The 26962-nt window shown below is 34.8% G+C and overlaps 3 protein-coding genes and 1 pseudogene across 5 annotated transcripts; 1 reads left to right on the plus strand and 3 right to left on the minus strand.

Moving 5' to 3' along the window:
* Nucleotides 1–210: 210 nt before the first annotated feature.
* On the minus strand, nucleotides 211–2647 carry LOC145136296 (pentatricopeptide repeat-containing protein At2g27610 pseudogene; annotated as a pseudogene).
* Nucleotides 2648–7384: 4737 nt separating this feature from the next.
* LOC145137571 (protein SUPPRESSOR OF K(+) TRANSPORT GROWTH DEFECT 1-like) lies at nucleotides 7385–10012 on the plus strand. 3 transcript variants are annotated; one of them, XM_079071702.1, is made up of 9 exons: nucleotides 7385–7562; nucleotides 7756–8238; nucleotides 8375–8480; nucleotides 8569–8767; nucleotides 8884–8952; nucleotides 9018–9092; nucleotides 9249–9347; nucleotides 9455–9610; nucleotides 9763–10012. In XM_079071702.1, the coding sequence occupies exons 2-9, from the start codon at nucleotides 7761–7763 to the stop codon at nucleotides 9886–9888; spliced, it is 1308 nt and encodes a 435-aa protein (XP_078927828.1). In that variant the 5' UTR covers nucleotides 7385–7562; nucleotides 7756–7760; the 3' UTR covers nucleotides 9889–10012. The 3 variants fall into 3 exon arrangements, with proteins under 3 accessions (XP_078927828.1, XP_078927829.1, XP_078927827.1); XM_079071703.1 differs by having other exon boundaries at nucleotides 7761–8238; XM_079071701.1 differs by having other exon boundaries at nucleotides 7385–8238.
* Nucleotides 10013–18906: 8894 nt separating this feature from the next.
* Nucleotides 18907–20020, minus strand: LOC145136535 (zinc finger A20 and AN1 domain-containing stress-associated protein 4-like). The gene is made up of 2 exons (XM_079070659.1): nucleotides 19820–20020; nucleotides 18907–19746 (listed from the first exon to the last, which is right to left on the minus strand). The coding sequence occupies exon 2, from the start codon at nucleotides 19636–19638 to the stop codon at nucleotides 19120–19122; it is 519 nt and encodes a 172-aa protein (XP_078926785.1). The 5' UTR covers nucleotides 19639–19746; nucleotides 19820–20020; the 3' UTR covers nucleotides 18907–19119.
* A 524-nt stretch (nucleotides 20021–20544) lies between these two features.
* Nucleotides 20545–24979, minus strand: LOC145136534 (uncharacterized). The gene is made up of 14 exons (XM_079070658.1): nucleotides 24642–24979; nucleotides 23313–23424; nucleotides 23113–23225; nucleotides 22906–23028; nucleotides 22470–22642; nucleotides 22303–22378; nucleotides 22114–22200; nucleotides 21914–21994; nucleotides 21787–21819; nucleotides 21558–21611; nucleotides 21228–21269; nucleotides 21061–21139; nucleotides 20874–20944; nucleotides 20545–20774 (listed from the first exon to the last, which is right to left on the minus strand). The coding sequence occupies exons 1-14, from the start codon at nucleotides 24957–24959 to the stop codon at nucleotides 20688–20690; spliced, it is 1449 nt and encodes a 482-aa protein (XP_078926784.1). The 5' UTR covers nucleotides 24960–24979; the 3' UTR covers nucleotides 20545–20687.
* Nucleotides 24980–26962: the final 1983 nt, after the last annotated feature.

Genomic DNA, 26962 nt, shown 5'->3' on the forward strand with positions numbered 1-26962 from the left:
AACTGACTGCACCAACCGATTTTAAAAATGGAATAACCGCATTTACGATTTGCGGTGCGGCGTTAGCCTATAACCGCACCGTGCTCACTCCTAGATATTAGTATGTTATGTCATTGGCACATAATCTTAGTAGTTTAGCAGAAGAGATGTTTAAAAGCTTTTCTGTCGAGTATATATGAAGTTAGGCCACTTATGATGGACAAATGACAATGAGATGTGCCTGTGCATAGGCACATACAAAATATTACCTTGCATAAATGTGTCAAAAGTTTACATTGGCCTCGTTCCGAATTCAATGCATGTCAAAATCAGTACAACTGGATATGTCTTTGTATTGTCCTACATAACAAATAAAAGCTCTTATAACATGCCACCAGGCACATATCCTTCATCAAACAATTGCTCATTCAATACATTCAAAACTTCCAATACGCACTCCGCTTCAAAATTACCATCCTGCCCCGAAGAAAACAAATACGTTTTGTTCTTCAACTCAATCCAACTATACCCCGTGTCCTTTTTCAGTACCTTATCTTTCATAACTTTCCTAACTTTCGCAATTTCATGCCACATATTTAACTCACCATAAATATTCGACAACATGATATGCGCCGAAACATCATCCGGATCAATACTAAGAATTTTCTCAGCAGCATATTTTCCCAATTCAAAATCTTTATTTATTCTACAACCCGATAAAAGACACCTCCACACCACCTTATCCGGTTTAATATCAAAACTATTTATAAAATCCAACGCCAACTTCGTTTGCCCTTTACGCGAAAACAAATTAACCATACACGCTAAATGATCGGTTCCAGGGGTAATATCGTAATTTCTCATACAACGGAAATGGTGTAACCCTTCTTCTAGAAGCCCGGAATGACCACAAGCAGATAAAACACCAATAAATGTCACACTATTAGGTTTTACTCCACAATTCAACATCATATCATAAATTTCTAAACTTTCTTTACCATGACCATGATGTGCGTATCCATTTATCATCGTATTCCACAAAACAATGTTTTTCGAATTAAATTTATCGAAAATTACACGCGCATTCGATAATCGTCCGCATTTCGCGTACATATCAATAAGGGCACTTCCAACCACAACATTTGAATCAAATTTGTGCTTCACGATGCATCCATGTGTCTGTTTCCCCCACTCGACAGCTGGCAGATTGCCACATATGTTTAAAATGCTTGAATAAGTGTAAAGATTGAGTTCAAATCCTTTGAACAACATGTCACGAAGAAGCTGTAAAGCTTCTTCGTGACAATTTAAATTCATATGTCCAGAAATGAGTGTGTTCCATGTGACAACATCGTGTTGAGTCATTTCTTGGAAAATCTTTAAAGATTCTTGGAGAAGGGCGTTTTTGGAATAGAAGTCGATAAGTGAATTCCCGACAAAGGTGAAGGAAATGTAACCGAGTTTTGTAATTAACGAGTGGAGTTGTGTCCCGATTTTGATTTCTTTTGTGTCAATGAAAGCTCCAAGAATAGTTGCAAATGTTCTTTCATTTGGTTTGTGATTTGAAGAATGTAATTTAAGGAAAAGATTAGTGGCTTCTTTACCTTTGCCTTGTTGGACAAAACCCTGGATGAGTGCAGTGTATGTGGTTAAATGAGGGTTGTTGACTTCATGAAAAGCTTGTAGAGCCATTTCTAGTTGACCACATTTAGCATACATGTTGACTAATCCAGTGATGACAAATTGGTCCATTCTAATTCCGCATTTTATTGTGTATGAATGGAGTTGAATGCCAAGATTCATGTTTTCTACAGCAGCAGAAGCACCAAGAACAGTTGCACATGCAAATTCATTGATCTTTACTGCTGCTTTGTGGGATTTGGAGAAAATCTTTATTCCTTCAAAGTATTCTCCACATTGACAAGCACATGAAACGAGTGAAGTCCAAGAAACCTCGTTTGGGTCCAAAATTTCATTAAAAATAGACATTGCATTCCTCAGCATCCCGCATTTACCATAGAAATTAACCAAAGAATTTTCTACAAAGCTGTTTAATTTGTTCTCGAACTTTATAATCATTGCATGAATTTCTTTACCTGTGATCAAAACACCTAAGTTAGCACAGGCAGATAAAGCACTGACGTAGGTGTAGTGATTCGGAGCAAAGCCATCAGCGACCATTGATCTAAAACAATCCAAAGCTTCATCCGAGAAACCCATATGAGAATAAGACGAAATTAAAGTCGTCCAAGAAATAAGGTTTCTTTGAGGCATTTTATCGAACACTAGGCGGGCATCATTAATACGGTTTGTTTTACAGTACATTGTGATTAAATGGTTGTACGTGTAAACATCTGGGAAGAATCCAGATTTGATAAGCATGGCGTGAACTGCTCTGCCTTTGGGAGCTGAGCTTGTGTTGGTAAAAGATCGTAGGAGATGAGTGAAATTCATGGGGAGATGGTGGTATGTTGTTGTGGAGGATGTTTTCTGATGGATGTGGCCAGTGTTGCATTGGTGCTAGTCGTCAATAAAACTCGTATGGATCCTATGGGAGTTGATATTAATCGCTGATGGCTCCCAATGAAGGCTTTACATGACATGAAAAATGTAGCTAGAGATTTGTAGATACACGACAGTGACGACAGCCGCTTTTTAAAAGTGTTGCACCTTTTCTTTTATTTTTTCTCTTTTATTCAAGATATAACTACACTATATAAAAAGAGGCCACTGGGGTGGCCAATGGCCATTCATTCATGAAGGTGATTTTTATTTTTTTATTTTTTTTTGGGTTTGGCTGGGTAATGGATACTCCATGGATCGGGTCTCTTGGATAGTCCATAGTATGTAGCTAAAGTGAGCGGGCAATTCAAATGGTGGAAGATATCGATTTCAACGGTAAATGGGATGAACACTTGCCATCGGTAGAGTTTGCTTACATTAACAATTTTCATTCGAGTATTGGAACGCCCCTGTATGAAGCTTTATATGGAAGAAAATGTAGGACACCCATGTATTGGTTAGAAACGGGCGAGAAGAAGTTTACGGGACCGGAATTGGTAAGGATTACCAATGAAAAGATCAAGATTGTCCAAGCTCACATGAAAGCGATCCAAGACCGACAAAGAAGCTATGCAGGTTTGAAGAAGAGACATTTTAAGATGAATCCCGACGATTTATTTATGTTGGAAATATCGCCTTGGTAAGGAGTGATGCGTTTTGGGAAGAAAGGGAAATTGAGTCTGCGGTATAGTGGCACGTTCAATATTTTTAAGAAATCGGATCTCGAGTTTTCAAGTTAGAATTTCCCCTAGAACTTAGTAGTATACACGACGTGTTTCATGTATGCCCCCCAGAACTTTGTAGGGTTTAGATCTTAACTTGCCTTAGAATAATTTGTTAAATGATTCTGTTGTCATATATTTTTTCTATTGTCAGGATTAGTAAAACCCATCAGTGATGTCGTCTCCCACCACCGATCAGTGATGTCGTCTCCCACCACCGACCATCTCATTCTATTACAATACTCTCCGCTTATAGTTATTCCCTCTAATGATCCAAGCATTAAATAAAAACCAAAATAGAAATTAGTGTTGCTTTGATGTTTAAGTAAGCTAAAGGACATAGTAATGTAGATCATTCATGTTGAAGATGGTGTTAGGTTAAGTTGCAAATGGTGTTCCATTTGAATGTATGTACATCAATTTTGGAGTTGTATCACCATTTTTGGCGAGCTTTAGGTTCTTATAATTTTTGTATGACAATTGACAACTACAATTGGCATAGATGGGTGGAGTATGGGGTTATAACAAAAATACATAGAGAGAGGTGATGATGTTTAAGATTTCCATCAAAGATTAGTGAACTCTAATGTATCAGTTATCTTTTTATGGGCAAATCCGGAAACTACAACTCCGTCGTGGCACCCATCAATGAGTTCAAGGGTGGGGTTGGAAGATGTGTTCCATTTATTTAATAACTTAAATAAATATAATAAGAAAACAAATCAAAAATAGATATAATCATGAGCATTTTTTGTCATTTCATTTGTGTTTAATGGAGTCATATGGATGGTAACCGAAGGGACCAAAGCTAATGAACTTATCAACCATAAGGATTACTGATGTGATAAATTTCAAAACTATGACCAAACCTATGTAACATACAAACCAAAAATGTAAATTAACTCTATAACATTTTAACAAGATGGGTTACTATAAGAACCGGGATTTTTGGGTTAATTATGATGTAGAATGTTATTTTCGTTGTTAAGGGTATTTTGATCTTTTTTGAAGATATTTAGATTTGTGAAATATTTTGGGATATGTTGTATGCATTTATCTTGTGTTTTTAGGCTATAAGAATGTGATATTTTGATTTATAATGGAATAGAATTGATGAATGCAGGTTTGGAATGGAATGATATTGAAAAAGGAATGGAAAAGATGATTTCAACCTCACCGCGGCGCGGTAACATGCTTGTTGCGGTGCGGTGAGCGAGGCAGTGATTTTGAGTTTTCTATATCGTAAGTCGTAGGCAACGTACTTTGGTTTCGTGGCGTGGTGTATGGGTGCCAAGAGCGATGGGCAAAGTAGGTTGTTATGAGGAATAGTCGCCACGTCGTGACATAAGGTTGATCGCGAGCTCATTTAAGTTGCCGCAACGCAATAAGTACCTCGCCACAACGCGGTTTTGATCAGTGATAAATCAAGACTAATGGCTCATTTGTTCATAATCGATCCCCATCTCCTCTAGAGCTTTCCTCCGATGGTTTTATGATTAAGAAGGTATCAAGAGGCGATTTAGCTTGCTTTGGGCCAGGTAAGAGCATATCAAACCCTTATAGTAGTTGTTTTCTCCATTCTCAACCTTTTGATGGTTTTAATGGTGAATTTCAATTTTGAGATTTTGATGCTAGATTTCTCAAAGTAAATTTGTTATTAATGCTTGATTAAGTGTCTTTGAGCTTAATCCATGGTTTATATGAAGTTTTAATGGTTGACATCCATGATTTGATCCTAGGGTTTGAAACCCTAGAAATGTAAATGATGAAGAAGGTGTTCATATGTTATGATCCAATTAGGTTAAATGTTTATTAGCTTGATTGGAGTAGTTTGGAAAGTATTTGGTCAAAAGATAATCAAGTCAGGGTTTTTGTCCAAAATGTGAATTTTTTGCTAAATCCACAAGTGATATCGTAATGGATTAAGACATGTTTGAGGGACTTAGGCCTAATTTCTTTTTTTATTCTGTTAAGTTTTGAATTGATAAAGTACAAACAGTGTACTGAACACAAGTGATGTCGTAATAGATAAAGATATATGAATGGATAAAGAGTTGATGATATAAACACTTATTCTTTTTTGCATTGAACGTACTATTTGAATCTGAATAAATGATTGTTTTACCCTAATGTTTAATAATAACAAAAAAACATAACTAATGAGAAAGAATAAATTATAAATAACCACATAAAATAAATTAAAAATTATTAAATCTCAAATTTTTTTTTAAAAAAATACATCAAAATATTTATATTTTCCAACAAAGAGAAAACCCAATATTTCTAGGATTTTTTAATCAGTTGGTTGTAGTTTGTACGCACATTCTCAATTGGAAATTTTGGTCAAACTATTCAACTTATATTTTAGACCAAAAACTTTTATTGAATTAATTTTGAGGTTTCTTGGCTTACAAAATACAGCAAAGAATGTATTTTTTTAAATGACAGAGTTAAATATATGTCAGAGAGTTTAAAAAGCAAAGAGATAGATATACGGAGGAAACATGATTTACTTTAGGAAAAGATAAAGGTCAATTTTGGAAAACCAATTATAAAATCGTGGTTGAAAGTTTAGAAGACATTTATCTTAACTTAACCCATTAAGAGATTTTATTAGCATTAAGTAAACAAGAAACAATCATATATAGTTGAACTCATTAAGTTTGTTATACATTAAGTTTATTTAAGTTAAAAAGAAACAACACCTTAATATGTATAAATGTCCTAGGTGGTAGAAAGGATGGATTTGGAGCTTCTCAAGAGAAGCTATGGAGAAGTTGGAAGTAGGTTGCTATTCCACAACACAAGATGAGTTATACTTCTCTTTTAGAGTATGATTATGTGATGTAGAACATGTACAAGCATGTAAATATATGGATGTAATCATCGATTACATCATTATTAGATTGTGTTATGCTGAATAATCTTGTGTTATGTTTTATGATGTGTATGTTTGTGCATGCAAATAATTAGATTTAGGGATCAAATTGTTGTTGCAATTACTGTAGCTAAGGTCAAATCAAGTTGCAGTACATTTTAAATGTTTAAAAGATTTATGTGGCAACTTATTCACAAAACGAATCTCCTCACAACCGATAAGTCTTGGGCGCTTCTTTGTCGTTTTTTTTCTAGACATGGAGAGTTGGATCCCTCGATCATTATTTTTTCATTTTTCTTTTTTTATTTATTTATTTTTTATTTTTTGTAAGGTTTAACATTTTCATATTTGATCTGATCTTTAAAAAAGGTTTATAGATTTGATCTAAAACTTTTTTTTTCTTTTTTATAGTTTAAGGATTTTTTTATAAAAAATTTGGTCTTGATGTTTATTTAATAAATTTTCTTCCACACTTTAATACAAATTTAATTTTTTATTTCTTTAAAAATCATTTTTTCAACCTTTTTATATTTTTTTTCACAGATTTATTTTTCATGAACTCGTGTTTGTCGAGTTAATTTTTTAAATAATTATTTTCTATATTCTTTAATAACAATTGCCAAGTTGTGGGTTACTATAAATAATATTACATCATAATTTTTTTTTCAAAAGTTACATCCCTATAAACCAGTCAAATTAATAATTTGCAAAGTTACAAATATCATTATAAGTTACATATAAGGTCCATATAAAGTAGTAGACCCGACAAAACACGCAGATGAATCTTCATTAGTTCGGATACAATTGCATTGAAAATTAAACAATGACACATGTCACAATATTTTAAATGAAAAATATAAGTTGGACCTATTATAAATAAATAAATAAAAACATAAACATCGCAATTATAGTTTGTCGTTTTTTAACAATGCAATAAAATGTAACGATTCAAATAAATAATCAATAACAACTTATTAGACAAGTATATAATAATCAATCAAGTTTATTAATTTTTGGGATTTAGAAAAGGCTATTCGCTCAAATAACCATCCTATTATCACAAGACCACATTTTCCTGAAGTTTAAAAAAGAAAAAACGACCTAAAGGGTAATATAATGTTTACTTTGTAAATGTATTCAAAATAAAAACTATATTATTTTTTACTTTTCCTTTTAAAAATTTACCATAAGTCTCGTTACTCACATTGAATGATATTTTCCTTTTTATTCGAGGCAAATGATGCAGTTACTTGGAAACACCCCAAATCACACGACCCGCGAACAAAACAGGATTACGCGGTTTATACCTCGCTCTTCAAGATAACTTCCATCTCTCTTAATCCCAAAGCTTCGTTGACCCGAAATCTTCCATCCTGGTTCTTGATTTCCCAGTTTTTTCATATCAGTCGGACAAAATTCAAGTAAGTATTGGGTTTCCGTTTGATCTATTCAAGAATCGAGTTTTCATGATCCTCTGTTTGATCCAGTGATCGATTTTACCGTGTTCTATCTCGTTAAGTCTTGATCCGATCTGATTTTTATTCAATTATTGCAAAGTTTATTTGATTGTGATTTGGGGTTTTTTCATGTTGTCAATTCTTCATTCGTAAATAGAAAAGATGTATAGCAATTTTAAGGAACAAGCAATTGTGTATGTAAAGCAAGCAGTTGAAGAAGACACAGCTGGTAATTATGCAAAGGCCTTTACACTTTACATGAATGCATTAGAATACTTCAAGACCCATTTGAAGTATGAAAAGAATCCAAAGCTTAAAGAAGCAATCACCCAAAAATTCACCGATTATTTGAGGAGGGCTGAGGAAATTAGGGCTGTTCTCGAGGATGGAGGAGGCAATAAACCCTCATCAAATGGAGGAGATACAGGGGTCGCTACAAGGCCTAAATCAAATAAAAAGAACGGAGATGGAGATGGTGGTGAAGATTCTGAACAGTCTAAACTTAGATCAGGGCTTAATTCTGCAATTATAAGAGAGAAACCGAATGTTAAATGGAATGATGTTGCGGGTCTTCAGAGTGCTAAACAAGCTTTGCAGGAAGCTGTGATTCTACCTGTGAAGTTCCCACAATTCTTTGTTGGTTAGTTTGTTCCCTTTTTCCCTTTTGATATTTGAATTTTCAAGTCCATAATGTTTGGTTATATTTGGTGATTACTAATAATCAAACATGTTTTGTAAACTTATGTTTAATTCTTGATTATTTTCTTTACAAAAAGGGAAGAGACGGCCATGGAGAGCTTTTTTATTATACGGACCACCAGGAACAGGAAAATCCTACTTGGCTAAAGCTGTGGCAACGGAAGCGGATTCAACTTTCTTCAGGTAAAGTGGTGACTGTGACTGTGACTCTGACTGTGACTGTGACAGTATAATGTATTGACAATCATCATATTTTCTTGTGTTTGTGTAGTATATCTTCTTCGGATTTGGTTTCAAAATGGATGGGAGAAAGTGAAAAGTTGGTTTCAAATCTATTCCAAATGGCTCGAGAAAGCGCCCCTTCAATTATTTTCATTGATGAAATAGACTCATTGGTGGGCCAACGTGGTGAAGGAAACGAAAGTGAAGCATCTCGCCGTATTAAAACCGAACTTCTTGTTCAAATGCAGGTATTTTATGTTCAAAGTTCAAACCCCTTTTGTTGCACATAACAAGTTGTACTGCCTTTGATATGCATTGGACTGGGACTTAGAGGGACAAAAATTCTTGTTTGTGTTTGTTTCAGGGTGTTGGGAATAATGATGACAAAGTTCTCGTTCTTGCAGCTACAAATACTCCGTATTCATTAGATCAGGTAACTTTTTGGAGATTTAAATTATTAATTTTTCTTTGGCAATATTAACGCAAAGTGAATTACAGGCTATTAGGCGAAGATTCGACAAGCGGATTTATATTCCTCTACCCGATGTAAAGGCAAGGCAGCACATGTTTAAGGTAACATTGAGGAGGGCATTTACGTCTTTTGTACAGACCAGATCGAGAACTAGTACTTTGTACCTTTTTTTTGAGTTGTACAAAAAATTTTAATTTTTGTATAACAAACACAACACAGTACGACTTGTTATGTCATGTCTTGTCATGTCTGTATAGGTACACCTTGGAGATACGCCTCACAACCTGACTGATCGTGACTTTGAGCAACTGGGGTATAGGACAGAAGGGTTTTCTGGTTCGGATATTGCTGTTTGTGTAAGTATTTAACTTTTTACTGTTTTTTGGTGGGCATTTTCGTAATTTTTTTGAAGGTAATCGATATGGCTGGAAAATAACTGTGTGTATGCTTCTTTTTGTGATAGGTTAATGAGGTCCTGTTTGAACCTGTACGTAAAACGCAAGATGCTATGTTTTTTATTAAAACATCTGATGACACCTGGGTGCCTTGCGGACCAAGACACCCAGGCGCCATTGAGATCACTATGCAGGATCTCGCTGCACAAGGGCAAGCAGAAAAGGTATGGAGGTTTGAAAATCAAACCAAACCAAACCAGAACAGTTTTTGTTGTTCATTGAGGGATGAACAACAAATACCGTTTTGGATGAATCTTTTTATATAAACAATCTTGTGAATTTTTTAAACTAAATTTTGGTTTTGAATATCTTCTAGATCCTTCCACCGCCGATATCGAGAACAGATTTTGACAAAGTTTTAGCAAGACAGAAACCTACCGTAAGCAAATCGGATCTAGAATTGCATGACAGATTTACGAGAGAGTTTGGAGAAGAAGGATGATGATTGATTGATTCTTTGAATGAAATGTGTATATTTGAATTATTAATGGATGATTTTCTACAAATGTGACATCAAGAATATTATGTGCAGTTGAATGTCATTTGCAATTTTTTTGGCTTATAAATCCTATGAATTTTGAAGTTGGATGGGTCCCTTCTTACTAGAGAGGGAAGGAACCTCTGTAAAAGTTCGTTTTTCCTTATTTTTGCAAGGCCATGATTCTTTTTATTGGGAATATTGGGAATATTCGATGAAACGAAAAGAAATATAATAGAGGATAAATTTGTAAAAAAAAAAAAAATCAGACTTTAAAATAGTAGATATGCTCATCATAACCGTTGTGCACAAAATCGGTATTTAAGTTGTTATTGGGTTAGTTTTATAGCTATTAAAATTCATTGAATAAAAAAAAGTTTAATCTTATTAAAAAAGACAAATGATATGAAAGTCGGTTTTATTAGATTTTCATTTTTTTTTTCAAATCTAAAATATTTTATTGAATTTTTTCTAAAGTTGACCATGTTACCGTAAGCTTCCAGTTATTCAGTTTGCCACGAACCACAATGATGTTCGATTTAGAAAAAATATATATAAATTGATATTTAATTTGAAAAAATAATAATAAAATGATGTTTCATTTGTAACAAAAAAAAGCAATAGTATCTAAGGAAAGAACTGTACTGAAATATGTTTATTTATAATTAGTCATATACTCATGCCATAAATATAATAAAAGCAGAAATATATAAAAGAAAAATGAAACGGAAGTGGTTGGACTTGTGGATGTTGTACTCATGTCATGGTTTATTTAGTTTTTAACGACAAGTATATGTATAATTATAAATAAAATTAAAATCTATCAAATAGCATAATTCTTTTACCATACATGCAGTTTTATTTTAATATATTTTTCTTATTTTTGTACCTTTAGTTTATTTTATATTTAAGATTTAAGATAAATACTTTTGTTTGTTTTATAAGGAAAATTATTTTTAGAATAAATTATATATGAATGATACTTGTGGTTTGAGGTCATCAGATTTGATCCTAATTTTTTTTATAACTCGAACAACATTATACTATGTTTTTGCATTTATTAATATTTTTTAACTAATTAAGTAATTATTAAACTATTTTTATTATTAAATAATATTAAGGTCCCATCGTACCGGATACTCTATTTCCCTTCCGAAATTACCAGCAAATAAATTACCACCATGCTACCACTGAAAAAAAGCAAAGGGATTTTCTAATATGTGCCCTAAGGGCACATATAAGAAACATTGATTGAAGTATTAATTATGAGAAATATTATCATAATTAAATGTAATAAATATTAATTATAAATACTATTATTTATAATTAATGTATTTTATATTTAATTATGGTAATATTATATATAATTAATGTTTATCACATTTAATTATGATAATATTTGTTATAATTAATAGTTCAATTAATGCTTTTTATATGTGCCCTTAGACCAGAGGGAGTGGTGCGGTCTAGGCCGCACTCCACCTGCCACATCATCACGCATACCGCCCCCTGGGTGCGGTCCAGGTGCGGTCTCGGCCGCACCGTGGCCTTCCAGGGGTGCGCTCCTTGCTCGATTGTGATTGGCTCTCCTCTTTTTGAAAACGGTCATTTTTCAAATATTTATTTATTTATTTTTTTTACCATTACTATAAATACTTTATAAACTAACCAAAAAAACTCATCAACATTTTACCATCTTCTCTCTTTTCAAACCCACAAAAAATATCATCCTCCAAAAATTCAACTAACGAAAAAATACCCACTAGAAAACCCACAACTCCAAGACATTCACTCGATCAACCGATTTATTCGCCTCCTTTCTATCACTACGGGGGTATGCTTCCCTATTTTCCACAACATATCCAACAACCACGTCCTACGCAACCATTTCAAGAAACACAGCCACAATTTGACCAAGATTTTGATCCTTTTGATTTTGGTTTTGTCACAACTAGCATTTTGGTTAGGAAATTCTAGTCTCATGTAAACATCCTCTACTGTGATACTTGTAACCCTAATTTGATAGTATAACCTATGCTCATTCAATGACAACAAACTTAATCAACATTCTTCAATAAAGCTCAAAATCTTATACAATACATCTCTTATAGTCAATTATGTGTTGAAAACCCTAAAAATTTCGGTTCAAGTTTAATATGAACTAGGATTCTCTTATTGGGCCTCATGGACCAATAAACCTTCAACTTGTGTAACATCCGGATTTTCGGGTATGTTATTTTAAATTATTTATTTTGAGGATCATTAATCTACTCGACGAGTTGGTGCTATAACTCGTCGAGTAGAAGCGGGGTAGCCACGTGAGTTTAATGAACTACTCGACGAGTCCAAGAGTAGACTCGCCGAGTAGGCGCTGTAAGTGGAAACCCTAAATCCCCGGGCCTGCATCCTATTTAAAGGACCTTATGGCCCTTATTTGCGGCTACCTTCGTCTTTGAGAGTACCAGAGCATCTGTGAGTCTTGTGAGTGAGAAAGGAGGCCATTGTTCACCATTTCCTGTGTGTTTTAGCAAGAAGGAAGGAGGAAGGACAAGCTAGGCGGGTTGGGGAGCTGGGATCTATTTCCATTTGATCAGAGGAAGCTGTTGGAGGTATCAATCTGTGCTTATTCTCGTATTTTTGATGATTTAGTTTAATCTAGGGTTTCTTTATGCATTATTTAGCTTGAATCTAGAGTGTGTGAGGTCCCAAGGTGAAATGATTCTTAGATCTGGACCTTAAGAGGTCCAGAGAGCCCCTATCACTCTGCTTTATGCCATTCCTTTGAAGTTATGAACCTAGGTGGCCATTTTAGTAGTTATTTCACCAAAAGAAGCCTTGGGTACGTTACATGTGAGTCAAGATTCGACCTTTACGTGGTTATTGGTCGTGGGGAAGTCAGATCTATAGTTTAGAGAAGCAGATCTGACCTCAGAAGGTCATTTGAGTGTTGTCATGGGAGCAACTCGCCGAGTTAATAAGTGGACTCGACGAGTCGAGTCGGGGTTGCCCCGCGATTCATCGTAGAGAAACCCGGCGAGTGAAGGAGGGACTCGACGTGCCAAGTGAGGCTTAGAAGGATTCAGAGGACCCGCGTGGACTCGCCGAGTCGCCCGGATGCACTCGACGAGTCTGGTCAAAGTTTGACCGTTGACTAGAGTTGACTTCGTTGACTTTTAGGGTTGAGTCAATGTTTGGACTTGTGAGCCATTGGAGGGGTAGAATGGTCTTTTACCCTTCTTAGAGAACTTAGAGAGGAATTAGCCTAGTCTTTGAAAATCATATTAATTAGAGTAATTATTTTATGTGATTAGGCAAAGGCCAGATCAGTATTCCGAGTTCGAGGTTTACCGAGCTATCCGAGGTGAGTCTTCTCACTATACTTTACCTTGAGTGGTAAGTAGGATTATGTGACAGAGTATCTTGTATGGTATGTATGTGATGTGTTGCACTGCATTATTTCTATGTGATTTATGTTGTGTGTATTCCAGAGTTTACAGAGTTAGGACCGGAAGGTCCACATAGTTAGGACCAGAAGGTCCACGGAGTTAGGGCCAGTGGGCCCACAGAGTTATAGCCTCAAGTGGCTAATATGTGTTATATGTGGTATTTTGGGGAACTCACTAACCATTTATGCTTACAGTGTTTTGTGTTATGTGTTTCAGGTACCAGTGAGGATCGCGGGAAGGCGCCGACATGATCAGTACACACTTGTGGAGTTTTTATGTATTGTGATCTTGGGATGAATTTTATGGATTTGATATGTGATACATGGAGATTGATAATATTTATGAATGAAATTATATTTTTAAAAGTGAAAAATTATTTTGGAATTTACGATGTTACAACTTGACTATCTTGGGCCTAGGAACCCTAATTGGGCTCTAACTGGACCCACATTCATGAAATTTTAGCATTTTGGACCATGTGAACCTATAATAATACATCTTATCTCTAATGGGCCTTGTTGGGCTATAAATGATTTCATTTACCCTAATGGGTCGTAAACTCTTTAATTGGGCTTCATTGGGCCGAGAACCTTAATAAGGGGTCCAATGGGCCGAAAAATATTACTAAGCTTCATAAAAATTGAGTGAAAACCAAGAATGGGCCCAAACTATTCCATTTCCCTCTTCCTAGCCCAATTCTCGGCCCAACACAAATAAATAAATAAATAAATAATGAAATGGAAGAAGGTTTGATTAAACCTTGACAACACATAATTATCTAGCATGTATCTAGATAATCACATGCCTCAAGGAGATTTATTATCCTTCATGCAAAACTCCTTATCTCTTCTCCCTCTCTTCTTCTACCTCTCGGCAGAAACACACCATCCCATCACCTTCCATTTTCTTTCAAACACTTTCAATACTCTCTCAAGATCTCCTCTCTACTCCTCAAAAATTTCGTGACCTTTGGAGGGTGCTTCTAAGAAGTTTGCATCAAGTCCTCATCCATAATTGGTAATCTACTCTTACTCAAGCAAGTTTAACTTCACAATTTTGTTAAAACTTGTTACTCATTTACTCCAAACCGTGGATCATACTTCACTAGGGCCATCTAAGTTCAAAAATCATCTCAAGGAGCTTGCTAGGGCCGAGAATCACATCATCTCTTTCCATCTCTTCATCAAACCAAGAACTTCAAAGCAAAGTGAGTTCATACCTCTTGTTTTCGGTTTTAAACATGTTTTGGGGGAGAATACAAGTTGCATATGTAGTAGATCTGTGTATTTATGCATGTTATGTGTGTTTTACTTGATTTAAGTTGTGATTATGTGGTGAAACACTATAGATCTCGAAAATTCTAACCAAAAGTTGTGATATTTGAAAACTAAAACACTTTATACAACTTACTATAAAGATAAATGTGTTAAACATGTGAATATTCATAAGAAACTAAACAAAACCTTGAAAATGGGCCATCTTTAACAAATAAACAAAAAGTTGAGACTTTTATGTCATTTACGGTTCTACAAGGACTAAAGAGTCATAATTGCATAAAAATGGGTCTTTATGATAGTCATAGTTACCAAAGGGCCAAAAGTGTAAATTTTTGCATAATGGGCCTTGATTTGGGCCCTTACGATTTTACTTGGGCCTAAATTGTAAAATCTCGATTTTTATGGATTAAATTTGTCATATAACACAAATTTGAGCCAAATATGTCAATCTACGGTTTTATGGGCTGAAAATGCCACTTTATTTGAATTTGGGCCTAAAATGTTATTTTTATAAAACTTGGGCCGAAAATGTCATTTCTGTCAAAAATGGGCTGAAATTGTAAATCTTTGTAAAAATGGGCCGAACATAATATTTTATACATATTTGGGCCAAAAATGTCAAGTTATATATAATTGGGCCAAAGATGTCAATTTCATGATATTGGGCCAAAAATGTCATTTTTAACAAGGAAGGCTAAAAATGTCAATTTATTCGAAATAAACCCATAAATGTAAACTTTTGGTCTTAAGGGACCTAAAGCGTCAATTTTGCCGAAATGTGCCTAAATCGTAAATTTTAGATCTAATGGGCCAAAAATAACATTATTACAAAAATTAGGCCTTTATGTTATTTTGGTAAACTAATGAACTAAGACATACAACAAAAACACAAACAAACTAAAAACATCGATTACACGTCTATTGGGCCTAATATTTCCATTACATGTTTATTGGGCCTTATGGTCCATTTACATGTTTATTGGGCCTAATATATTCATTACATGTTTATTGGGCCTTTGTGGTCCATATACATGCTTATTGGGCCTAGACTATACATCACATGCTTAGTAGGCCTTAGTTGACCTTTTGCATGTTTGTTGGGCCTTATACATCCACATACATACTCGTTAGGTTTTTCGAACATGAGACATACAAGTAAACATTATATAACATAATACAATATCCGCGTAAACTCAGTCAATGATGCTAGTGAGACATGTCAGTTGACACCTCTATAGTGTACGATCGTAGCCTGTAGTTATAACCAGAGTCTCCTGGAGGGAGAGCAAGAGTTTGTGTATAGATCTATACGGGGTGACTCCCCACACCTGAGTTGTTCGCTACAGCTAGACTAGGCCGATCTAGGGTGACAAACCTTACCGTAAATCAAACCGGTGCCTAAGAACGCCACGACAGGCGAATTCGTCAAAAATCAAGTATGGTTAAAACGACTCACTTAGAGATCTTCTCCAACATAATTTTATGGAACATCTGTAAAATCTTGTTGAAACAATAACATACATACACTGATATTCGGTCTTAAGGTTTAGACCACAACACTTTTATAAACAGAAAATATAGGATTTTTCTGGGGAAATACACAGTTAAACAATGCCTTTTACTTACTACAGAAATACAGTATTTCATTCGGATTACATTTTATATACCTTTCAAAAACGGAAAACACACATGCATTAATACTTGATTTCGACACATTACTATCATGCTATTGTATAGGAAATATCGGATTTTCTTGTGTTTTACAAATAAATCAAAACTTTTCATTCAAGTATGCTTATGAACTCACCAACATTATATATGTTGACGTTTTTAACATAACTTGTATTCCCAGGGAATCGTTAAGCTGAAAGGTCAGCATGAAATGTGGAATTTGTTATATTTTGTCATCGTCATACATTAAACATTATGGCATGTAATTTATGATATTATACTTGATGTAAACAATGCTGGTTGTATTTTGATATGTATGATGATGGTGTTGTCTTGTTTTAATTATATACAATTGTGATGATATTACAAGATGAAGTCACGCACAAGCCCCCAGACGTTTCTGCCGTCTGGTTCGGAGGTGTGACAGGTTCCCAACCAGAGTTTATTCCAGAAACACAATCACAACCACAAACACTCATTTCTGAATCTGAACCATAATTTGTTCCACAAACTCAATCCTCTCAACCAGGAAATAAAAGAAAAGAGAAGGCGGAAGCTAAAGCGTGGTCACCTCAAGAAGATTAGTATTAGTACAATCATGGATTGACGTTTCAGAGGACGCGAAGACGGGAGGGAACAAAAAATATGATCGTTTTTGGATGCGCGTTAGAGCTCGGTTCCATAAAGGAATGAACTTGGAACCATATCGTACTAAACATCAGGTGTACTCAAAATGGGGAAAGATGAACAAAGACGTGATGTTGTTTAACGATTTATATAACAACATGAAACGACGATGGAAAAGCGGCGAAAGTGACGAAGTGGTTTTGGAGAAAGCTTTTAACATTTATCAAAAAGAGCAAAAGAAGACTTTCAAAATTTTTGAAGTTTGGAATCTACTCAAAAGCAACAAAAAATGGCAAAACCTGAAAACAAGCGACGAGCACATCGATAGCGGATCAAAACGGTCAAGAACTTCCGACTCGGAACACACTTCATTGGATACTCATGTTGGTTTCGACCTCAACGAAGATGAGCCCGTTCAAGTTTCACCACCCCCGACCAATGGGAAGGGACAAAACAAAAAACAAAGGTAAGGGCAAAACGCCGGAATCGGATGACTTGATAGAAATGGGCGATAATGTGCAATGCATAAAAGATAGAATGGATAAATTTTTGCAACTTGGTTCAAATAGAGAGAGTCGGAAACAAAGGGACAGCGACCTGAGAGTGTGAGTGCTATCGATGGACACGTCGAATTTGACCGGGGATGCGCTTCAAGTCGTTTTGCAAATGAAGGAAGACGTGAAAAAACGTTACCCTAATCGTGGTTAATTTGTAGTTGTTTTCCAAGTTTTTACTTATTTGATGTGGTTTTTTTTTTTTTTTTAAGTTGTATGTTTAAGCTTTCTAGTTTTTTAATTTCTAATTTCCTAGAATTTTTTTAAAGTAATGTAATGGTTTTTAATTTTAATTAATGAAATATTTTGTTTTTATTTAAAACTAAAAATTTTATTTATTTAAAAATTAAAAATAATTTAAAGGAATGTGGCACTACTCCTTTGGTGTGGTATGAAACCACACTTTTGTGGCAACAAATGAGGTGGCGGCTACATGTCAATGTGGTTTAATGAGGGAGCGCGGCACGACTCCCTCCAGCCTTAGGACACATATTAGAAAATCCCAAAAAGAAATTACCTTCATCGGAAAAACACCAATAGATGTTCAAATCAAGAAGAAAAAAAAACATAACCTATAAACCCATTAGTTAATTAATTATTAATAATTTATGTACGTTATTGAGAAGTAGTGTTTTGAAAACCGGACCGGACCGGCCAGTTGAACCGGTTCAACCGGAACCGGCAGTGATACCTGTTTTTTATCCCCAAAAAACCGCTTGTAAGCCAACCCGTAAAAAACCGGCTTCGTTCAACCGGCAATAAAACCGGTTTACTGAAAAAAATGATTTACATCTAGCCCAAAGGAGCAAGTCGGCCCAAAAGGAGCCACCCGATGATACATCGTTTGTTCCACTAAGTTGTGATACTGCTTCCTTTTATTTACTCACTTTGCCTTGTATTTCTTTCTCACCCACCGATGTGGGATTCCTCTAATGTAACTCTTCTATATTCCTTTACACTATACTACTTTCTCTATAATCTCCTTTGCAATTTACACAGCACACATTAAATATATATTATGTTTACTTAGATTAGATTTTTTTTTACACTACTTAATTTACATATATAAAACACAAACACACACTACGTATATTTAATATACATATATACAAATATAATTTATTCTTTTACACATAACACAACACACATTTTCATATATGGACTTAATAATAAATATCTGAATTTCTAATAAAAAGTTATTATTCCAAATTCTTTTGTTTATATATATATATATATATATATATATATATATCCGGTTTTTCCGGTTTATAGGACCGGTCCAACCGGTTGGACCAGTTGAACCATCGAACCGGTAGAACATCCGGTTCGATGTCCGGTCCGGTTTTCAAAACATTGTTGAGAAGGCAAATTTTTAATTAAATTTGTGATGTAAATAACTAAAATACATTTAACCTAAAAATTAGAGGACCATAATTTCATTTCCAAGTTTTTAATATTTTTACAAACATAGAAAAAACTAAAATTGACCCAATAAACCAAACAAAAAACAATAAATCAAACCAAACACCCCCCACAGGACCTTGACCATCTCCCATACCCTGTACCCCCAATATCAACCGTAAGATCAACAAGCACAACCATCCAACGGCTTAAATCTTTTCAAATCTTGTTGAGTTTTGCAGCTTTGATCACTGGATTCGCCTTTGAGATGGCTTCTTTCCCAATTGTCTTGAAATCAAAACTGCAGGCGTGGAGCTCCGGATATCGGTGGGTCCCGCAGAAAGTAGTCCCACACTTGCACATGAACCCCGTTAGCCCCACGCGCCGGTTGCATGACCCGCACCGGTTCCGCTGCTGCGGTTTCGGAATCGAAACCTCCTCAACCGCCACCGGAGACGGAGGCACAGCACCGGATTCTAGATCTGTAGCGACGGACAGAGATACTGTTGTGCCGGAGGAAGATGTTTCCGGTGGTGGTGGAGGTTGTTGTGGGACTTGCGGCGGGGTGAGGCTTTTTTCGACGGCGAGTTTGGCATTCGACATATGTTGTTCTTTCAGGCGATGATCTTTGTAGCACTTAGAACAGAGGTTGAGCGTCGTAGGGCTACCAAAAAAGCCGCAGTTATTCGCGCAGAGGACGTGATTGCTTGCTTCGTGCCATTCCTGTTCCTCAGCCATTTTCGTTCTTCTTCAAACTTTCTCGACAGATTCGTCTTCAGCCAAAAGGTGTCGTGAGCGATCGATTGAAACCCAAATCAATCGCTCAAATACACGATATTGCAAAAGCTGTGGGAAAGAAAACCAATCAAACAGATCCGCAACGATACAAAAAGATAAAAAGCAAGGGTTGGGAACTTACGAGAAGATGCAATCAGAGAAACTTTGAAAACCCAGATGGGTATGAGGGAGGAAGAGGACCACACAGAGGAGGTGGGGAGGAGAAAGGGTGGGGGAAGAAATATAGCAGCAGGGAAGAGGGAGATGAGGGCCAAGTGTTTGTGAAAATGTCTAAAATGAGAGGACAAATAAAAATGGGAATAAACGGTGGTGGTGATGTTTTGGGATTACGTGGTTATCATTTAAATTTCATACATTAAAACACTCCCTATTAAATTAAAATATTATTAAAGAAAATCCAACGTCACTCGTTTTATCAAATATATTATTGTATGTATATATATAAATAATTATAATTTTTATCAGTATATTACGTTTTCTGTTTGGAACAACGTATACGTTTCGTCAAATCCATGTTCTTTGCCCTTAATTGAAAAGCATTATTATTATTATTATTATTATTATTATTATTATTATAATATAAGAATGCCATCATTTGTCCTCTGTGTCGGCCGGTGGTCCGTAGACTACAAAATCAAACAATATAACGGCGGTCTCCTACACGTTAAGCGTCAACTAACGGCGGCCGAAGAAGGCTCTTACTTTTTCTTCTTTAAATATACTTTTTTATGATTTATTTATATAACTGGTTAGAAACATTTTAATCATTTTAAATAAATATTCCTGTGACATAATTGATTACCCATCTTTAAAAGTAGAATTTATTATTTAATATAACAAACATCATTCGAGAAACTAACGTGGCCATTATTTCTAAATTATCAAGAATACAATAACCAGATAATAAAAGCTTTTGAAAGCCATTATTTTTTCTATGAAACGTGTACAATAGTTTCCATGTGGTCTAATTACTATAAGCTCTTACAAGGTTACGACATCAGTGGTGCTTCCAAATTATCAACGTCATCCGGTGGTGATTCCAGTTTCAGCGAGCATGCAAAACACAAGGAGATCACCTGAAAAAGTTTAACAAATCCCATCAGAAAAAAAGGAAAGTTCATGGTGGTTGTAGGCGGCAGGTGGCGGTGGTGGTGGTGGTGGTTGAGTAGGCTTACCATGCATAAAGAGGCACAGATTATGCTAAAGCCTTTACAGTCAAAAGGCGCATTGGTGGACAAGAACCATGCTGCAAATTAAACACCAAAATTAAAGTTGACATTCGAATTAGAGCAAAAAATTAGTTAAAATGAGTTTTTTTAATTATTTTAATATGAAATCGATAATACAGAGATCGGAGCTCACTTGTTAATGGAGTCATTGCTAATGGCGACAACAAACTTGCAATCGATTGCACGCCAGCAATAAAAGTCTGGGCTTTTCCCTGAGATCGAATTAAATGGAGTTGGGAGTGGGACCCACAAGATGAAAGATAATAATGTAGTAAAAGCAAAATTAAACTTTTACAAAACCTGATCTCTTGATCTTGATCCTTTTGATATAACCGCATAAGTCTGTTAAAAAGAGCAATCATCATTTCATATTTAACTAGTCACCCGACATGGACATGACTAAACTGGACCGAACTAGACACTACTGAAAAAAAAAAAAAAACTTTTTGGTCCGATTTTCATTGATGAGATAACGAGGACATTTATGTCTTTTCACAAAGATCAAGTCCTGTCTCATCTTGTTCCACCTTTTATAAGTGATCCAAAATGTTGCAGCTTTTGTCCCAGTCTAGTTCTAGCTCAGAAGACATGTCAAACACAGTACAAAGTCGTCATGTTTTATCAACTTACAGATGGTTTGACTAGGATAAAGATGACTCCAAATGACGCGCTAAGGTAAGGTACCTGTAAAATAACTTGCTATTAATTATTTTATTTTATAAATAATACTAATTCTATTTTAAAAAAGTGAACATTTGCTTTTAAGTGTCATATAAGTTCATAATTCACAAAATATTAGAAATCTTGATCTCTAAAGAAATCACGTATTTCTTTACTAATTTTGGGTTATGGTCATTACCCAAGGAGCCCATGCGAAGCCATAAAGCAATGCCTGCAAATAACACAAAGTTAATAAAATAATAATTATTATTTATTGGATTTTGCAAAATTTGATCAAATTTGTGTTAGAAATAAAGTGAACGTACATAAGCTATTGATGCTAGTAAGCCTGTGCACAATATTACTCTCTCTCCAACCAACGGATTAGAAAGAGGAAGCACCACCAACTAGATACAAAAAAAAGGACAAAATGGTAACAATTTAATCAAAATTTAGTGATTTCAACATAAAACTAATAGAAACTTTCAAGAATTTTTAAATTTTATAAAAGGGTACAAGAGCAAACCTGAGAAACAATTGAACCTACACCAACCATGCTCAAGATTTCTGAAAGTTGATTTTTGTCAAAACCAAATGCTGCTTTCAAATAATACTGCCAAGATTAAATTTTTAAAAAAAATGATTATCTTTTGAAATTTATTGATTCATGTTACAAAGAAAAGAAATGTGAATTCACAGATATAGAATATAATACCAGTAACACAGTGCTGATGCCAGACATTCCCAGTTCATAGAAGAAGGAAACGACGGAAATACCGCTCAATGTCGGACTGAAATCGAAAGTGCTCAAGTGAGTGATTTTTCACCATAATGAAAAGGACAAAAAAGAAGGAAAATAAATGATAAATTTCGAAATCATACGTGTTGAATACAATATTTACAGCGTATTTCATTGTTTTATAACGTTCTTGAACAACTGTGAGTGCTTTACTCAAATAAGACGAATGTAGGTCAACCTTTGGAGTTGACTTAACCGTCTCTACCAAAAAGATTGCCATATAAACCGGACAAAAGATCAAAAGCGCTATCGAAACCTGAATAAAAACAAATCTAATCACAAAAAACTTTAACGAGTTTATGAATCAATCGTGTATTATGCTACAACAAAATCAGGGTAGTGGAGTAGTACAAGTCCTAGTCCTAGTTTATCTGTTCACTTTTGTCCTTTTTTGACTTTTAGCTTTATTTGTTTCTGCTTTGTTTTTCATACTCGGACTCTTTGTCTTGCTTTTGTCATTTTTTCACTTTCAGCTTTACTGCTAGTATCTGTTTTTTTCATACAGTGTTACGATCATACCTCAAAAATGTACTCCTCGGGAAGAAAGCGTGCGAGGAGGTTTCCTACAACATGTGATGTAGAAAATAGACCGGTAATCCAACTAAAAACAGCTACCCTCTTTCTATTATCAACAATATCTGCCTATAAAAATTGACAAATAATATTAATTCTTCGAATTTTCTTGAACATATTTAATAAGTAAAATATTCGAATAAGATGTCTTACCACATAAGCAACGGCAATGCAGAATATACTTCCTTGACTAATAATGTATGAAATTGTTCGTAGAACATAATAAGCATACACAAATGATCTTGACTCATTGATGGCAAGTAGGGCTGAAGGATAGTTAAGTAAAATGACACTTGTGAGTGCTAATTAGGGTTCAAGGCTATATAAATGGGAAATGATTAAAGAAGACTTACTAAAGGGAATTATAGTTGTAGATACTGTAATGAGGAGTAATGGTTTGCGTCCATGTTCGTCTGAAAGTTGACCAAGAATTGGAAGCATGACCATCTTGAATATTCCTACAATCTAAAAGTATAAATTTGGTAGGAAAAAAAAAAGTTAGGGTCTGATTTGATACTTTGATAGTTGTTGATTGAGTCAAAGTTTGATTGAATCAACCCAACTTTTTACCGGATCCTAAAAGGCACATCAAACAATATCAAATAGACCCTTACTTTTTAGAGAAAAATTTGTGAAATGACCAAAAAGGAAGGGCTGTTTGAAGAAAATGACCAAGAATTATGAGTTTTCGAAAAATGACCACGACTTCCGCAGAGAGGGCCTCTGCGAAAGTCCTTTAGTTCTGAGGAACAAGAAAACTCTCTGAGGAAATTACGTGACGGGGAAAAAGACAAAAAAAATTATAAAATATTAATTCCGCAGATGGTGCATCGTTCCACAGAGATGCTCTCCGCGGATCTGTTCTTCAGAGGTACTCCTCTAAGGAATTGTTTTTCGCTAAAACATGGCCTAATAACGATTCTGGTATTTGTTTTATTATACATCATCGAAGAAATAGACTTAGAAACGTAGTTTTATAGTTTAAATTGTTATTTTGAATCAATGATATATACTAAATGTTGATACCTCGTTAGATTTAGAAGAAAACAAATAACAGAATCGTTATTTAGCCATGTTTTAGTGAATAACACTCCCTCCTTTTTTGTTATTTCACAAATTTTCTCTACTTTTTATCCAATCTTGAAGAAAAGGGTAAGTTTAGAATATCAAGATTATAATTTTTTCTGTCATTTGAAAAGGAAAATGAAAGAAAGGAACAAAATTGCAAATAGACAAAAAGAACAAGACCAAGTAGTGCCAGATTCCATGTGTCATTTACCCTTCATGGCCCACTAGATTATTATATAATTTTACTCAAATATAAAGAATGGAAATTACTTTTGAGATCAAACACAGTCACTTTCAGCTTTAGAAGTGATACAAATTCTTTATATCATCTTTATCCTAAACAAGTCATGCTTCTTTTTTTTTATTCAGAAGTCACTTACTACGCTAAGCATAATCAACATACGTTGACATTAACTCAATTAAAAGTTAAAGCACTCAGAAAAAAGAAGGATAAAATTATGAATATAATCACATATATGAACACTAGTATTATCAGTTAAAGACTAATTATTTGATAAAAACAGCAATAAAAACAGAGAAAAGAAGGCGAAAACCCCAATTGAGCATATCATACTATGATGAATTGATGATCAAAGGAGAGGGGGTGTACGTACAGTTTGTTGAAGGCCGTTGAGGTAAATAGCTTCAGAGCAGGTGTTTTCGCCGGGACAAAGAGCTTCGGTGGTGACATCAACGAGCACAGAAACAGTCATCTCCTCCGCAACCCAGTGAAAACAGAGTGGAAGCAGCAAGTGTACCAGTGGTCTTAACTCCCGAGCACTATCCCACCACCTCGTCATTCTTCTTCCGGTGTCTCTTAATTCGAGTTCTTGCGTTGATATTTGTAGCAGGTTAGGTGTTTGTAGAAATGATGGTAATATTCGTCGGTTTGCGTATGGAAATGAGTAATGTTGATGGACAGATTTTGGCATGATCGGGGCCTCCTAACCTAACTGATACGATTAATGCCATACTTTTTATAAGTTTATTTTTATTTTATTTTTTTTATTTTTATTTTTATTTTTTATTTTTTATAAATAATTTTAAAAGGAATATTCACTAAAAAAAATTGACCACTTCACTTTAATAGTTATAAGAAACTAATATTTTTTTCTTCAGACTAAACAACCATCAAGTTTGAAACTTTAATAGTTTCGAACTACAAAACATCTTTTTTTTTATTTTATTTTTACAAAAGATATTGAAATTTTGAAACTTTGAAAGTTTTGAAAAGTTTCGAACTAAGTTCCTTTGTTTTGGAAGTTCTTTATGTTGACATCTTATGTCATCCATGTGCCATCTTATTCGGATGTTTTTTATATCATATATTTTTGAAATTTTGTAAGCATAGTCTCCATGTTCTACCACATACCTTCAATATCTTTGAAACACGTTTTCCATAGATCTTCAAAAACCTTAAAACAAATGGATTCATTAAGTGATATATGTACGGGTCTCCTGCATAGTGGAGGAACGTGACAAAAAATCAATGACGTTATGTAGTATATATCATAAAAGTGAAGAGAGTATATTATATGTTTTACTACAAATATAAATTATTATGGTTTTATTAATTTGGTGGATGGATATTGAGATCCATGTAACGATATGGATATCAATTTATATTACCAACCTTTCGGATGAATAATGTTATCGAGACAATGGTATAAGATACCTCATGGTTGTTTATTGATTTTCTCGAAGTAGCTTTGTCATAGAGTTTTTAATGTGTGTGTGTGTATATATATATATATATATATATATATATATATATATATATATATATATATATATATATAATGTGTGTGTGTGTGTGTGTTGCTCTTTGTCGTTATCCCGATCATTGTGTATCATATCTAGCATATCTGTAACATCCACTTTCATGATGTTTCTTTATTTGGAAAGACATGGTGACGTGGTCCAAGGAACGTGCAACATGTGGCACCACGAAATGGTGACACGTGACATCTTCTAGAAAGGATGATGTGGGCTAATACGGTTGCGACACTTGGTAAACGTATGATGGGTCAACACTACCCTGAGGCGCGATGCGCCTCTTGTCTGGGTGTGGTGCGTGCTTGCTGAATCTATATAAACCCTCCAAAATTCGTCCATTCTCCTCACAAATCCTGTGACGCCCGTTTTCCAGGATGGATTGATTTAGGGTTTTAAGGGAGTCAGAAGCCTGATTTTTGGAGGAAGTCGAGTATCACGACGTGAGACATAAGGTCTCACGACGTGACAAGTGACATACGTGAAAAAATGTTCGAGACCAATCTCACAACGTGAGACATAAGGTCTCACGACGTAAGAACTTCTACACCCCAAACCCATGATCTTTTAGGGTTTCCTTCGTATTTAAGCCCCTCTAAGTAATTTTTAGACTTCATTACCAGCCTCGTAATACTTGAATCCTAGTATGTTTCATTATTGCCCCTTGTGTATTTATAGGTTGCATTTTGGTCCTTGTATAGTACGTGGGGCGTACCACATGGTACACTTGGTGTACAAGCTGTGAAGCGGGTAGCGTACTCATGCGAGGCCATGACGAGATTGTTGGATTAGTGTCTAAGCCCATAACTATTTTGGTATGTACTTGACCCGAAGGTGCATGGTCCTTTTGGGTTGCCTTCACCAAAGCAACTTGATAGGATGAACTATGGAGAGAAAGGATTAATTATGATTTATTAATATATTATGAGAATAATATATTAAAGGAGAAATCATATTGTTTAATTAATATTAGTCAAGAATTAATTGATAATTAATTTTGTGGCTAAAAGAGATTAATTAAACTTAAGGGACTGGAACTGTAATTATAAGATAATTGCATTTGGGCTATGGATCACCTTGGAATAATAGGTTGGACGAATTCTATGGGGAAACCCATTAGAAATCGTCCAAGGGATATTCTAAAAGGGTCTATGGGCTGCTT

The sequence above is a fragment of the Lactuca virosa genome, chromosome 9 (genome assembly GCF_052849685.1).
Source record: "Lactuca virosa cultivar CGN04683 chromosome 9, Lactuca_virosa_CGN04683_v6, whole genome shotgun sequence".
Classification (NCBI taxonomy): Eukaryota; Viridiplantae; Streptophyta; class Magnoliopsida; order Asterales; family Asteraceae; genus Lactuca; species Lactuca virosa.